General features: G+C 36.0%; 1 protein-coding gene across 1 annotated transcript; it reads right to left on the minus strand.

The window, feature by feature from the left end:
- Positions 1–8446: 8446 nt before the first annotated feature.
- LOC115918998 (uncharacterized protein C3orf26 homolog) lies at positions 8447–14303 on the minus strand. The gene is made up of 5 exons (XM_030996618.1): positions 14181–14303; positions 12153–12301; positions 11568–11697; positions 10946–11181; positions 8447–10042 (listed from the first exon to the last, which is right to left on the minus strand). The coding sequence occupies exons 1-5, from the start codon at positions 14254–14256 to the stop codon at positions 9782–9784; spliced, it is 852 nt and encodes a 283-aa protein (XP_030852478.1). The 5' UTR covers positions 14257–14303; the 3' UTR covers positions 8447–9781.
- Between the last annotated feature and the right edge of the window lie 1821 nt (positions 14304–16124).

The raw sequence follows: 16124 nt of genomic DNA on the forward strand, positions 1-16124 counted from the left end.
AGGAGGGTACTGAGGAGAAAGGAGGGGGAAGGTGTGAGGAGGAAAATGAGGAGGAGGAGGAGGAGGAAAGGGAAGGGGGAGGAAAAGAATGCATGTGTTAATAACGCAATAAATTATGAATATCTTTTCTGTTTGGGGCTGCTTTCCCAAAATAAATACATCTTTGATTAGTGTTCTTCTTCCAATTCTAATTTCTTTAATATAAATGTTGAGTTTTTATGTAAGGATATGTCGGCGCGAATATGAGTTGTGTGGGTTGGTAGCTGGAAAAAGAAGAACTTATAACTAGTCTGAATTAATATAATAGTTTTTAGTACAGTGGAGCTGTGTCATTTTATTGATCATTCTAAGATTTTATTGATTACTTTATATAAAACGATGACATGTCTATAGGTTGAAATCCGACAACCTACATTTCTTCCCACAAAAATTTGTTATTCGACATTTCAAACAAACTGTATATAATTAAAGTAAACATCTTCCAAAAGAATTCAAACCACTGATTTTCATTCTGCTTTTCAAATTTGGCACTCCTTGTAATGCTTCATTACAGACTTTGATTATGTCGGTCACGTTATACACGACGTGCTATTATTTTGCCCATTTATTATCTGCTAAACTATCGTAAGATCTTTATTTACTTTGATGGAGCACTCTTATAAAGCCGTGTCGTTTGAAAGAAAAATATTGAAAGGTAAACCGGGAATTTCGACATGCACAGGTCAATAAGTTTGGAACGTGTTTGTGTTAAAGAAGAAAGGGACTTTGTATTGACCTGTCATCAATAGGAAAACTGATGTTGTAGTATTTTAAAAAAGAGCCTTTGATATTCCCATAACAGTTCTTTGTCTGCCCTCAGGCGTGGGGCACTCTGATGGCCGAGATTAATTTTTTCACTTAGATATGAAACTAGAGCTACTGGTGTTCAATCTTTTATTTTGTTTGTGAGGTCGATTTGAAACTGAAATATATCACGAAACATTGATAGGGTGGTTCATCACAAATTCAAACAACCATCGACAATAATGTTGTGTATTACCCTACTTTTAAAGGGTGCATATCTGTTGTGTTTCTCCCTCTTGTTTCTCAGTCTATCATGAAAACATGAAGTGACCGTGTACTTGAAGTGTAAAAGAAAGAGTAACTTTGATACAGGTGCCAGAATTTTCCAAACGGTAGCAGCCATTCCGTTGTATTTATGAAGCATGGTTCATACCACTTTCTGTAACCAAGCAAGTCGATGAGACAACGAGCCAATGTCGGTCCTTTCATCATGACTACAGTCCACTAGGCCGACAGTCTCTCGGGCCTTCTTATGTAGCCACAAGAGGAGTTACTAGACGGACCGACAATTTCAGTTGGATTTACTTCCCCGAGATATTCAATATTGGCCTTATTATTATTTATTATTTATGGAGGGTAGTCCGATTCAGTTCAAAGAAATTGATTCCCAACCGAGCCCTTCACACATGAATTAAAACATAAATACACGTCAATTTGTAAAAACTTTTTACATTTAAATTAACTATTCATGCAGCGCACGTTGGATGTACGGCGGGACCCCCTCCTCCCCCCCCCCCCCCCCCCAGTAGCCAGATTGTCTTGTTTTTTCGTGTTTTTTAAAAATAATAATTGTTAAAGCATGTTAGAGAACTGTTTACATTGTTTCTTGAAATTGTTTAGTAACTTGCAATTTTGGACGGACAATGGCCTATCGATAGATGTAACGTCAATGAGGAAATGGCAAGTCACATTGCAAAAATTGGCAAAAATTGCATTCACTTTGCGTAACGATTTGCCTCACTACCGTCACTTCGTGAAAACAAGGACGAATTATTAGGGCCTGCATATCATTCTGATGTACTGAAACCAAACCAACCCCCGGAATTTTAGGCATGCATAGCTGACAAAAGAGCGTGTTTATTATCCGTTTCTTGTTGCTAGGTAGTTTCTTTCAATCGTGTTAATTAGTCAATTAAAACTTGTCCGATCCAGTTCATTGAAGAAATGCCAATACAAATATCCTTTTCGTATTGCATGGAAGGAGTCACGTAACCTAGACGGCCGGATCAAAAGATTCATTTCAAGTGCAGGGATCAAGGGGATGATCGACGGGAAGATTGTTATCAGAGAAAGAATAGAATAACTTGTATCCATTGTACTATTCAAGGTCACTGTCGCTCTTCCATACTCTGAGCCATCGAAGCAGTCAATCGCAAGGGAGATAAATAGATATCCTATTCAATATCGACGTCATTGTTATCAAATCCTGTGTTTCCTTTTTCGTGCTTTTTGTTACAGTAATTAGACCTTAATAAGTTCTTGAATTGTTATTTTATTGCAATTTCAACCAATGTGTGTGGAATAAAAGTCTAGGTCAAGGCCAATGAGCAAATAACAAACAATTTGGCTGGCACAGGGTGTTATTTAAAGCCCCACTGCACTACTTATAGCTACTTGCGCCCCCGTTATAGCAAACAATGCCTAATCGGTAACTATTGGTCCCATGGTCCCCGTTTTCTTATGTTAATTGAGAGCTAATGACCACGCAGGTAAGTCTAATCCCTCCTGGTCAAACTAGTACAGATAGGCTTTAACGAGAAAGGTGATTTATGGTGGAGATGAACAAAATATGAGCTTTCACAATGTTTTTATTTCCCATGTCTAGGATTCCCATAGTAGCAATCCTCGTGAAGTTACATTAAAAGGGCTGCAATTGAAATGATCTCATTTTTGGAACATGACTATAGAAATAGACGAAATGTTGATATCACGTGTTTGTTCACCCCTTTGCATACCCAAATCTGTTTTCAATACTTTTCAATGTCAGTTTAAGTCAATTAGGATTTGATGACCACAGAACCTTGCAATACACCATTATTTAATTACCTAAAACTATTGACTCGGCCATTCACAATGAAATTTGACACGTACTTGACATCGTTTTTGCTTCACCAGTAATCAGCAGCATCTTTTTAAAGCCAATGTTTTGTTTCGATGATTGAATTTCATTTCGAGAGAAAGTAGCTCAAGGTTGGTTTTAATTGTTTATTACGTTGACACGTGGGATGTTATGATCAGCAAAATATAAACAAATAACCCGGTCGCACGATCGAGATCTACAACTGGTGGTGTGCCCTGAATATACACGTGGCTTAAATTCCTTAAACATATATATTTGTTAATACTCATGTTCCTACATATATTAATGAAACAACTTTATTCCGTTTACATGCTTTATGCACCCATTTCAACTTTTTAATTTGTAGCATATATATATTTTTTTTTTCGGCATCTGTCTGTCTCGAAAGACAATAGAATATTGCGCTATATAGTTGTCAGTTTCTTGGTGTGCAGCTCCTGCTGTGACTGAACAGTCCAATCCTAGAGAGACAGGTCCTGTTGCAGTTGCTGCAGATAAAAGTCATTTGTGGCTGTGCTGTTGGAGCCGTAGCTAGCTGTTGTCTTTGTTGTTGTTGTTGTTGTCTTTTCTCCTCCCACTGTTCTACTCTCCTCTATATATATATATATATATATATATATATATATATATATATATAGTATAATAATGCCAGAATGAGACACTGCGTTTAATTTTGTTAGCTTTTACAAATTTGTGTATACATTATTTACACACGCTTATTTCTTTAGATCTTCTGCAGGTGCCCATTTCATTTCTTAATTTCCAACTCTCTTCATATTCTTCATAAAGACGTTAAAAGACGGGAGTTGCTGCTACCTTGTTTGGCGTTCAACAATAAGGGGATAGAGCAACGTCGATCTGGCGCTGCTCAGTGGCTGCCGGGCCCACGATCAATTGGGCAAAAAGAATTTCCATTTTCGTTTTAATAAAATTTGGAGTGGGCTTTAAAATATCATTATTATTATTAAATTTGCTAGTAGATTTGTTTATTGTTAAAACATGTATATCCGATATTATCACCATCACGTTTTACATACCAATTTTGTGTTTAAAATGTAAATGCTCAAATTCTAAATGTTACGAGAAAAGGAAATGAAATGCTTTGTCCATTCTCTCTTTTTTAGCTTCTTTTCCCCCACTCATCCATGTATGTAAATTCGATTTATTTTACGTATGCTGTGCAATATATTGAAATTTCCATTATTATTATCGCTAATTTATTCCTTGAACTAATTTGTGATGTTTCCATGTTGATGTATTTGTAATTTCTCTTTATTTTTTTAAACTTTGTAATCTTTGTTTGTATCAGTCTCACGACTGTTTTAACATGGAATTTTGACTCAATAAACCGAAATGAATGAAAGAAAAAAAAAGTGGACAACAGAATCGGTCGGTTCGGAATCGGGTTGGCGGTGTGACAGAGGTTTGATACTCCAGTCACATCCCGTACCGACCGATTATTTTCCATTCGTGGCGATTTGATTTTCAGCGATCTATCGTTGCTCTGGGCCCCGTTTCATAAAAAAAATTATATCAATTAAAAAAATGACAAATTTCTATGACAAATATGCTCTTTGCCAATCAAATGCCTCGATTTCAGTAGCTTTTAACAGTTATTGCAACTTGTTATTGATAACAAGTTTCATGTATGTATGTATTGTATTTATTAAACTTCATTGAAGTACATCAATATTCTGTTTATAAACATATAATCACTTTACAATGTAACAGGGCACAGATGGTTGGTTTCGATTGTGTGACTGGGGTCCCCATTAACCAAAAATACTTGCTAGAAACCGCATGTACCGGAAAGCACAACACATATACATGACATACCTGCTGGGCCCCGTTTCATAAAACATACCAGGGGCGGATCTAGGGAGGGGGTTCGGCGGTTTAAACCCCCTCTTGGGCGGCAAATTGAAGAAGAAGAAAAAGGGGGGAAGAAGGGAAAAAAGGGGGGGGGAGAAGGGAAAAAAAGGGGGGAAGAAGGGAAAAAAAGGGGGGGGATGTAAAACAGTAAAACGGTGCGATTTTTGGAAAATCCTGGATCCGCCACTGGTAAATAGCTAGATTCGCCCCTGCATACCATTCATGGTAACTACGATGGAAACAGGGCTCAACATCTAATCAAAATCAAGGTTTCCATGTTACTAATTACCATTGATGGCAAAGTTATCATCAATGCTAAGTTTTATGCAACGGGGCCATGTTTAGCAAGTGAATCATTCGAAGTTATTGTATTTTCTACCATAATAGTTGAGAACATTCCGTGCAAGTTTCATTTGAATCTTTGAGAATTCTTTTGTCATAACCAAAACTCAAGATTATGGACTAAATATAATAATAAAAATAAATTTAAATAGCGCAGCTTTTATACAAAATATATTCAGCTGCGCTGGTTAAGAGCTCCTTTTTACTAAATTCTACAAAATAAGATCACTCAGTTGAACAAATAAGTTTTTAAATTGGATTTAAAAACATTGAGAGATGGAGTGCTTCGTATTTCTATTGGCAAGCTATTCCATAGTTTGGGGGCAGCAATAGCAAAAGCACGGTCCCCAAGAGTTACTTTAGTTTTGCCATGGGGAATCTGAAACAATAATTTATCTGTGGAACTGCGCAGGCTACGACTGTGTGATTGGACTTTGAGTTGAAGTAATTCTGTGATGTAATTAGGGGCTTGACCACTCAATTATTTATAGACAATTAACAGTATTTTGAATGAGATTCTTTGACGGACTGGCAACCAGTGGAGTTCTCTCAGAAGAGGTGCGGTTGAAGTGAATTTCGACCGACGATAGACAAGTCTTGCACATGCATTTTGGACTCTTTGTAACTTAGCTATCAGAGAATCAGGCATTCCAAACAGCAACCCGTTACAATAATCAAGCTTACTTGTGATAAGAGCATGTACAACCGATTTCATACTTTCTTGATCAAAATATTTGCGGATACGTCTGAGATTGTACAGAAGATAGTATGTTGATTTGCATATATTTTTAACATGTGTTTCCATGGTTAAATTAGTATCAAAGTATACTCCTAAATTACTTGCTGTAACAGAGGGTATCACATTGGAGGATCCAACTCTTACACCGTCAATGCTTATTTTTGAGATCTGTTGTGGAGTTCCTATAACCAAAAATTCACTCTTATTATCGTTTAGCTTAAGATTATTGTTAAGCATCCATCTATGAATAAAATTAACACATTTTTCCAACATTGAAACACTTGCATCTTGAGTACTAGTGGATGGTCTAAAGGATAAAAATAATTGTGTGTCGTCTGCATAACAGTGACAGGAGACTTCAGGAAAATTATCCCGAGTGCTCTTGATTAGATTACTCGTTTATAACATAAAAAGCAAAGGGCCGAGCCGAGAGCCCTGTGGCACACCAAAGGGCACCTGGAAAGAGTCAGAGACAATGCCATCAATTTTAACTTTTTGATGCCGATCTGACAAGTATGACTCGATCCAGCCGAGAGCAACACCGTCGATACCGCAACATATCTTCAAAATATCTAGTAATCTGGAATGCTCAATAGTGTCAAAGGCACTACTCAAGTCAAGTAATAACAGGAGAGTGATTTTCTGTCTGTCCATTGCAATCAGAATATCACTCTTGATCCTGAGTAGTGCCGTTTCTGTACTATGAAACTGTCTATATGCAGACTGATTGGATGGAAGGAGTGAATTACTGTTAAGAACATTACCTTTGATACCGATTTTATTTGTTTGTTCGTTTGAATGTTTTGTTTTGGTTGTTCTTTCTTTATTTGTTTTTTGCCAAAGCTAGGAATGAACAGCAGGAAGATTATCATGAACTGACTTTTATCGAGGCTTGTTGTGAACGACTGAAACACTTGCATATATTTCAATTTAATCTATGTTTAAGCATTTTCTTGCAAAGTTTGTGCTACCATTATACATAAGAGAAATTAATGTAATTAGAAATTCCATATATCTAAATGCTTGTAGCAAACAATTATTACCACAAAAAAAACTATTGGGAAATTTCAAACAAATCATGAGATGAGACAGATCTTTAAAAAAAGTTTGCCGATGTTAAAAAAAAAAGTATTAAAGAGTTGCGACTTACACCATATGGGTTAAAAGGCCATTTTATATAGAGATTTGCCTAGTTAGTGATAGGGACTATGGTTGGGGGAAGAAGTTAAACAAATAAAAACTTTACAAGACAAATAACAATATACACAGGAAATGAGATGTCCTTTTTTATTATTTATACATTGATAAATAACTAAGCATTCTATTATTAAAAACGGCACTTTCAATGGTTTCAACTCACATAAAAGAGAAGTTTGTGTATGGTTTTCAAAATACATTTTGTTAATTCTTTCTTTACATATATGGAAAAAGAAAATATATGCAATGAAAATTCATGTGTGATGAATGATTACGATTATCAATAAGATACTTGATACATGTTTGTATTCCAATGTACATGTAATTTCAAATGCATGCAAGCTTTTCAATCTGCTTTAGGTTTTCAATGACGAAACTTTCCATCTCATTTTGGGCCTAGGTCAGTTAGTAATACAAGAAGATCATGAACAAAAAATATTGTTTAATACTATGCATACTTATTCAAGCTACCCGGTAGGATGCGAAAGCTAATGTGGTTAGATTAGCAAGTGTGTGCTTGTAAAAAAGACGCCTGGCTGGAATGCTCCCCAGGGAGTGGAGAATGTGCATACATTGTGTGCGGGTAAGCCTGAATCCTATATGACCAGGGTAATAATATATATATCTGTAAAGCGCTTTGAGAAAAGCGCTATATAAGAACTAGCTATTATTTATTATTATTATTAAGCTCCCTTACATTTACCTCAAAGAAATTTGGACTCAGGATATCTTGTTGCCAAATCATTACTCTTTATCTTTTATAATAGTTATCAGTTCAAAAGAGTCTCTTATATATGTACCTTGAACATATGCAATGTTAGAAAGATTTTTTGTTCATCACATATTTGGCAAGGAATTACAAATGAAACACCCTACAACTATAATGAGAGATAACATCAAGTCTGAATTGCATAATTGATAATAATAATAATAATGATAATAACACTCAGTTTTTATATAGCGCTTATTACAATCACTAAGCGCTTCCAACCTTGGAGATTATTACCCGGCTTTAGCTGTGCTGCCATTACGGCGCTCTAGCATTTCAAAGAATTAATTCCTGCCAGGTACCCATTTACATCACCTGGGTTGAGTGTGGCAAATGTAGATCAATGTCTTAATAAAGTCATTAGTGCCGTGGCAGGTCTTGAACCACAGACCTTGTGATCGACAGTCTGGCGACTTAACCACTCGACCATGACACCTCTGCCAAAATAAGGCATATAAGTGTTAACTTGATAGAGGAATATTACCCAAATTCATTAACCAATTGACACCTACAGTTGCACGCTTCAATATGTTAAAGCCATTGACTCACTGCGAAATTTAAAAAATATGTTTTATTTCAGTTATTTATTTTTCACATTTTTAAAAAAATCTTTTCACTTTATTTGAGGTATCACAGTATGCAAGTCTTTTCCATTGAAACACATCTTTTTCCATGTACTTCTAACTTTTAAAAAAAGCAACTGTTAGTGAAGGGAAGCAAAAAATGAGGATGTTGACAAAATCATGGATTTCCATGGAAATTACTTCTAATCTTATGACATGTGTTTAAGAGTACTTGAGTAACATGGTCAAGACAGAAACATTATCATTATCACTCAAATATTAAAATGAAACTGGGCAGGTGTAACTCAACCCCAAATATTTCACTTCAGACTCATATGACAAAGTTAGAGTAATCCTGACCTTTGGAGAAACATTGCCAAGAAGAGGAAACCAAAGATTTTTTTCCTCCTCATTAAAGATTGATCCTTATTCCTCTTTATGCAACTCCTAGTAGTTTTTTTAAAACAAAAATAGGTTATGTTTTGTTTTAATTCAATTATTTTCATAGTACATTCACAGTAACATACTGCTATCAATACAAAATTACTTGGGAATCTCTCAAAGTAAGGGACACAAGATGGCGCTAGACCCCAAGCTGGTAATGAGCCATTGATAAGGATAGTTTGGGCACAATATGGGAAATACTGCTTTGTTGGGCAAGCACAAAACAAGAGAATATAAGCCATGTTGTGACCAAGTGAAACCAAGTTGGCCAAACTCTGTGAACAAATGACTCCGGGCTGATATACTACATAATAGACAGCAACAAATTTAATGAATGGTCTCCTGCAAAGTAGAACTGGCCATTTTGGGGCATGTAGTGACTGAAAAATATAAGATTATTAAAAATGGCATCCATAGGCTCATTCCATCACTGAGTCCTCAGAGTGCATTACTTTGTATACTTTCTGAAATTTAGGGCTCTTACAAAGAGTTGATATCAATCGCAACTTACTTGCAAGTGATATCAATCGCAACTATGTACATAAAAAATAGAAGATTGCAAACTTGCGATAGAGTACTTGCGATTGATTTTGATTAATCGTAACTCTTTGTAAGAGGGGCCCAGGCCTTGAAGAATTTGTACCAGTAGCAGCTTATAAATATAGCCAATTTTATAGAGAGGTTTCATTCAATGTTTTTGAGGATGGACACAAAACTTTTGCAGCACAATGTGAACCTTGTGAGACCTTCTCCTTCATCCAAGCTGATCAATATACAGAAAATCCTGAATGGGGTTTCCTGAGCTTCCTGGACCATCTTATTCTGACACGTTTTAGATGACTCCAACTCAGTTGTAAGATTCATGTGTGAATGCACAGGAATGAAACACAGACCTGGAGCCAGCGAAGTAGTTCAAGCACCATGCAGGGTCCTTAAAACAGTCCAAAGCTGAGTTGTCCCTTGTTGGCTGCCGGTACTAAATGTTTCCTCAACAAATCAAAGAGGTCTTTCTTCAGTTCGGGGATATCCACAAACCTCCTGAGCTTAGCATCGCGCCAGTTCCAATCCAGTACGACATACTTCATATCTTCCATGGTAAATGATCCAGATTCAAGAAGGCTGGAGACTCTGTGGGGCGTCGCTACGGCAAACTGGACTCTGTGACTGCTCAGGTATTTCTCTTGCTCGCTGATCTGAAAATGAGAGAGAAAATGGATACATTGATTGACTGATTGATTAGTGTTTAGGTTATTTCATAGCAGGGGATACTATTTGGTTTCACATAATTCCTCTAAAAAGAGAACCAAGCATGTCGGAGCCCTGTACTTTCTGAAAAGCATGAAGCTTGAAAAAGCTCGAAACAGAAATGTATCGGAGGTTTAGAATCTAACAGAAGCCTGAAAATTGGCAAAAAACTAGGAAAACTGAGATCACTGTCAACCCTAGAGCACAGGTTCAATATCTTGGTTATCTTGGTTAGAGAGCGATTTCATACTAGCATGTAATGAAAAAAGAACTTCAGGTATAAACCAGCTCGTAAATACCATCTACGCATGGGCTGAAAAAGGTCATTTGTTCCCAAATTGTAAAACACTTCGAAAGGAATACTGGTATCGTGCTCATGTAAGTTATGTAATCAGTATTCATTTATGCACCGACAGTACATTTATCTGATACACAGGTGGAAGTATTCTGCTCAAGAGGCAAAGAAAAGGTATTCATGAAGCAACTCCATCACCTTTGCAGTGATCATGCTAAAATGCGTAAGTGGGACATATCCATCGGGTAAAAGATCTGTGGATATTTTGGGGTCATGCGTTTTGAAGCTATTTACAAGCTGGCTCATTAGATTCAGTTCATTGTTGTGATGCTATACAATTAACTATCTCATTAAGCATGCATGTGTTTCTGGTATTCCAGTACACCATCCCCTACCAACAGGCTTTCAGCCTGGCATCAAAAAGAAAGAGAGCATCCATGAAATGAAATTGAAAAAAAAAATATATAGGGCATCTTCAAGAAGATGTATGCAATGAAAGCAGCTCTCCTGGCTACAAGTCTGCCGCGAAAATAAATGATACCAAATATCCACTTACCCGTAAGTGCTTAGCAAAGAGCTTAGCCGTGACACAAGTTCCCTTGAACGCCTGCGTATCTCTATTCAGGTCCACTGCCCTTTTTGCGCTAGACGTTAGAAGTAGAACGATGCTAGAATGGTTTGAGGTCTTCTCCTTCTTGTGTTCATCAACCATGTCCGTCCATGTGGGTATATTCCTTGAGAGGTAGCCTGATACTGGATCCTTGTCATAATTGGGCGCTAAGAAGCAGTCATCTGAATGGGAAAGTAAGGAAACAAATCGATGCTATGGATATGGGATGTCTCATCATGTCTGCCAAGCTTTCTCTCATCGAATTTCTCCTCTGTCCTTAAAGACTTTTTTTCAGAATTTTCCTTTCGGGAAACTCACATCGTCTGCAGAATTTCTTCTGTAAGCTTTAGTATGTAATCATGAACTTTACAAATGTATGCAAGGCTTGTAATTATTAGCTATTGAAAGTTTTGGGGGCAATGTGGAAATTTTCAGTTGAACGAAAAAGACAACTATCAATTACTATGGAATGTTTAACCTATTCTTATAATATATGTCTTCTTTGTATTGATTTATCTTGAGAATTTAAAGAAGCAGAGTTTCCTTTCATTCTTCCAGATATACATACCATCAAGTATAAGTTCTTCCATCTCAACGGTTGATAAGTCATCATGGTAGTATGTTGCCATGGATACTTGCAGGTCATCTTTGGTTCCTGGCTGGTCACCTACTGATGCTAAATGAGTGGTCAAATTTTTCTGTTGGAATTAAGATATAAGTAAACTATTTAAATAGTTCCAAGTCATGGGAAAATTAACAATTAAACTGACAAAAATCAACAACATTCAATTTTTCTCACAAATGAACTTTGCAAAAATTCTGGCAAGTGCTTAAAATATGTGTTTAAAAATTCTATATGGCATTTATTCAATTTTCTTGAACCTCTACAGTTTTTTCTGAGAATTATCACTTTATAGTCATTTCATCCTGTTTATTTTCTGTGAAAATGTATTTCTTGCATAATATTTGAATATTAAATATATGTTTTAATTACTATCCAGTATCCACTTCATTCGGATAAATATTACTCAAGAGTGACTCTGAGTGAGTATCTTGTTCCAATCATTGGTACCTACTTGAATCAAAATATTTGAATGTTTGTCCTAAGCCAACTATCTGAGTGTTACTGCTACGTCTTTTTTCATGAACGCACCTTCTTTTTCTTCTTCTTTGCTTTCTTTGCTTGTTCTTTGTTCTCTTGTTCTTCCGAGGTAGGGGGTTGCTTCCTCTTCTTCTTTAGTTGCTTGTTTTCCTTCCTCAAAGTTGAGGCTTTTTTCTGTCCATGTTTGACTCCAGGAGGGACTGTGATTGAGAAATTAATCATATAGTACGAAATCAGAATATTTGTGCTTTAGTTATTACTTTAAAAAACATTTGCCACCTGCCATGCCATCCCGGTGAAGAATATGGATACTTTGTAAGTTGTAGGAATTCTTCTCCTTCTAGTCTAAATTATTTAGACAGAATCATATCTTTTTAACAATTGAATTTTGCTGAATCTATAAAAAGATTGATCATATCGTGGTTTTGGGAACCACTTGTTCGTCAGCATGCACACCGTTGTGACAGAGTTGTGTGTCGAGTGAGGAGACTGGAATGGGGGGGGGGGGGGAAAGACTAAAGACCATGACTAGGCACATTCATGGGGCACTAGAGGGCGCTTCGGTCGCGTACGAAAATCTGAATGGCCTTGCTGCGGTGGGTCGGCAATAATCAGCCCAAAACTTGGATATGGGAGGTTGGAAGGATATATCTTTTTTATAATGTTATCCGGTCTTACCCTTAACCATCCTATGTTTAATCTATGTAGAAATAACATGCGAGTACGATAAGAGAAACATCGGGACCATTACTGAAGTAACTTTTAAAATATTAGCCTAGAAATGACCACCAAACGGAAAAAATTGACATTTTTTCCCGACAAATCTTCATAAAATCTGAGTTATAAACAATTCACATCTAGGTACACTAATACAAATACGATTTTCTGAAAATTCAGGTATGATTTTTTAAGTTTCTTTCAATTATATTTCTGCGCATTGCAGCGCCAATATTCTTCACTGCTTCAAAATCACCCTTGATTTTTTTTTTTGCAACGAATTTGATACGAGGTCCGCGAGTGTTCCCCGTTCCTTGCGTGTTGAAAGTTTGGTAATACATAGTTTGCATTGACTCGCGCACGAAAAAATGGTCAAAAACAAAATGTCAAATGAAGAAATAAACAAGCTTTTGTATAGTTATAAGAGTTCTACCGAGGTTTCTTTGTCGATTTAATTTATTATATAGTCTCAATTAGAATTCAGAATTATCTCACTGAAAAGTTAAGAAACCGACGATGTTCTCGATCATAGTTATTTTCATTTTGCCAGCAGCCGATCTAGCGTTGTTTGGGCAAAAAGCTAGGCCGCTGCCTTCCCACCGCGAACCTTTCCGAGTCCCGCTAAAATGGCGCGCTGCGGAGCTCCGAAGCTGCGTTGGTATCGCTGCAAACTCTCAGCCGGCTAGCTCCCCACAACGGACCATTCGCGGTATGGTGAGAGTGTGTGTGTGAGGTATGATTTTGGATTCGAGAACGCACGTAACGCAACCGTGCGCGTCATTTAGAGCTGTCGAATGTGTACGACCAATTTTACATGTACGATTTTTAGAACAGATAGTCTACTTGGTCAGTTTTCTTCTTATATCTTTGGTTTTACAACATTTAAAAATATAATTTCTTCAAATCTGCTCCTGACATGGTTCAGACTAATTGTCTGATGTGTTTTCAAGTCAATTTTTTGAATAGGGGTCTAACTTAGTTCTATATTTTTTTGCATGAATTTGCCTAGAATCTAGTCCTAGAGTCTACCATGACCAATTGCGTGTGACGCAATGAACGCTACTGTGCAGAGCAAATAGTAGTTTCCTATTTCATGATAACACCAAAAGATTAAGACCCGATTATTGTTACAAATGATAACATAGTTAAACCTAATACCGAATATCATATATCATTGCATTGGTCGCTTACATTTTTACACCCAATTTTTATGTTCAACCAACATATTTCTAAACGATGTGGGACTGCACTAAATTCACGCAGCCCAATGTCTGAGAGTAAATGTGCTTACAATCACAGAAATTAGATAAATATGCATTGATATGAACACTGTGAATACGTTATTATGACGTGCAAACGTACCATCTGGTTCTATATCGCCCTGTCCTCCAGTTGTGTCACCATCCAACCAATATTCGTCGCCAAGATCGTCTGCCATGCTGCTAACATAAAATAAATATTGTAGCTGAAATTAGACTACGCTATACATGTTGAGCTTTGTCGATTATTTTCAGGTTGACTTTAGATGTTGCCAATTTTAGTTTTAGTAATAATTAAATGTTTGTGAAATAAAAATAAATTCTAAGAGGCATTTATTTAATTTAACTTTTTATTATATTCAATGAAAATATATCTATTATTATTAAAAAAGTTAATTGTACTTATTTTTAATAAATAAAAAGCAAAATCAGAAATAAATACCTTACAAACACACTTTTTTTAAGAGTTAAATTTTTAGACTGGCAACGCGCATAACCCAAAATATGATCGACCGAACTTCAAAGTTGGTAGTCGCAATTCAGCATGCCACTTCCTAAATGAAATGAATGTAAACTGCATCCCCCAAAATAGACATTTCATTTTAAAAATGCATGAGCATTAAGTGAAGTCAATTAAACTGTGAAAATGAGGAGCACCCGAAAGGGAGCATGCACTTGTATAATGAATGTGTAGCTTGAAAAAAGTTGTGTACAGGCTTTCAGGACTTTGTTCAGAACTTTATTCTAGGGACAACATGTTAGTTTATTATTTACAATTTCATCACGTTAGACTTTTAACCGCGAAAACGATCACTGAATATTGTAAAAAAATCGCTTATGCTTCCAATATGTTCATCTAACCAAATTCATTTACAGTCAAACCTGTTTTAGTGACCACCTGTCTACAAAGACCACTTGTCTACAAAGGCCACAATTGTTGTTTCCCTTAAAAATGGTTTCTCATTGAATCATGTACTAAAGGAACCTGTCTACAAAGACCACCTGTCTGCAAAGGCCACTTTTTGTGCTTCCCTTGGGTGGTCGCTATAGACAGGTTTGACTGTACCAAAACTTTGTATTATAATTACCTTTAAAGTTTGAATACATTGAAAATGTATATTTCTGCTTAACGTTGCTGCAGTTGTTTTTTTTTTTATTTGTTTTCTTGCATAGTATCTCCATTCTTATTTGATTTTCTTGTTCTGTATCATTTAGTAGATAATTACAAACTGGCATATGATTTCGCAGCTAACAAGTCAACGTTTGATCATGCATGATGTGTCCTCCAAGTGGTATAGCGCCATCTCTTGTTTTAAACATTACAGTGAATCGAATGCGTACAATTTTTCGGTTTTCTGTCAACCTAATATTTGGTATAGCGCCAGCTCTTGTTTAATGACGCATATTTTTACACGTCAGTATTAAAATCTATTTGTATCAAGTGCAGAAGTCCTACAATTATTAGTCAATCAAGTAAACAACTAAATGAATCACAAAACCTTGACTTTTACAAATAATTGATATGCTAGAGCTTCTGAAATCTTAGATATATCCCTCAAAGGATATTTCATGTCTTCGTGAATTTTCATTAGTTATTTGGATTCTTTCTAGATTCTAGATCCAATGATGATGTCATTTTATTTACATTACCCTTTGGTGATTCCAAAACCTTATCGTCGCGTTTACGTAATTAAGTTGATCACAAAAAAAAAATGTTTCTTAAGGGGTAAGTTTACCACATTTAGTGTTTTTAAACATAAAAGCAGAAAGTGAGAGCGAACAGATCGGTCCAAAATAAGAAATTTATGAAGTTTTATGGAGTTATATTCAATCAAACAAAAATGGGCAATACCGTCATGTATTTTGAAGTCATCTCTTTCCCATTTGCTTTGTCATGTACAGAAAATTTCATAAATATCAATTTTCTGAGTTTGTTTGTTTGTTTGATTGATTTTATTTCTGCGTTCAAAAATATACAAATTCAAAGTCAAAGTACAAAATTTCGAACAATAACAAATACAATGAATACAATGTTTACAAAAGTAAT

Source organism: Strongylocentrotus purpuratus, unplaced genomic scaffold, assembly GCF_000002235.5.
Source record: "Strongylocentrotus purpuratus isolate Spur 01 unplaced genomic scaffold, Spur_5.0 spur5_scaffold_3, whole genome shotgun sequence".
NCBI classification, from domain to species: Eukaryota; Metazoa; Echinodermata; class Echinoidea; order Camarodonta; family Strongylocentrotidae; genus Strongylocentrotus; species Strongylocentrotus purpuratus.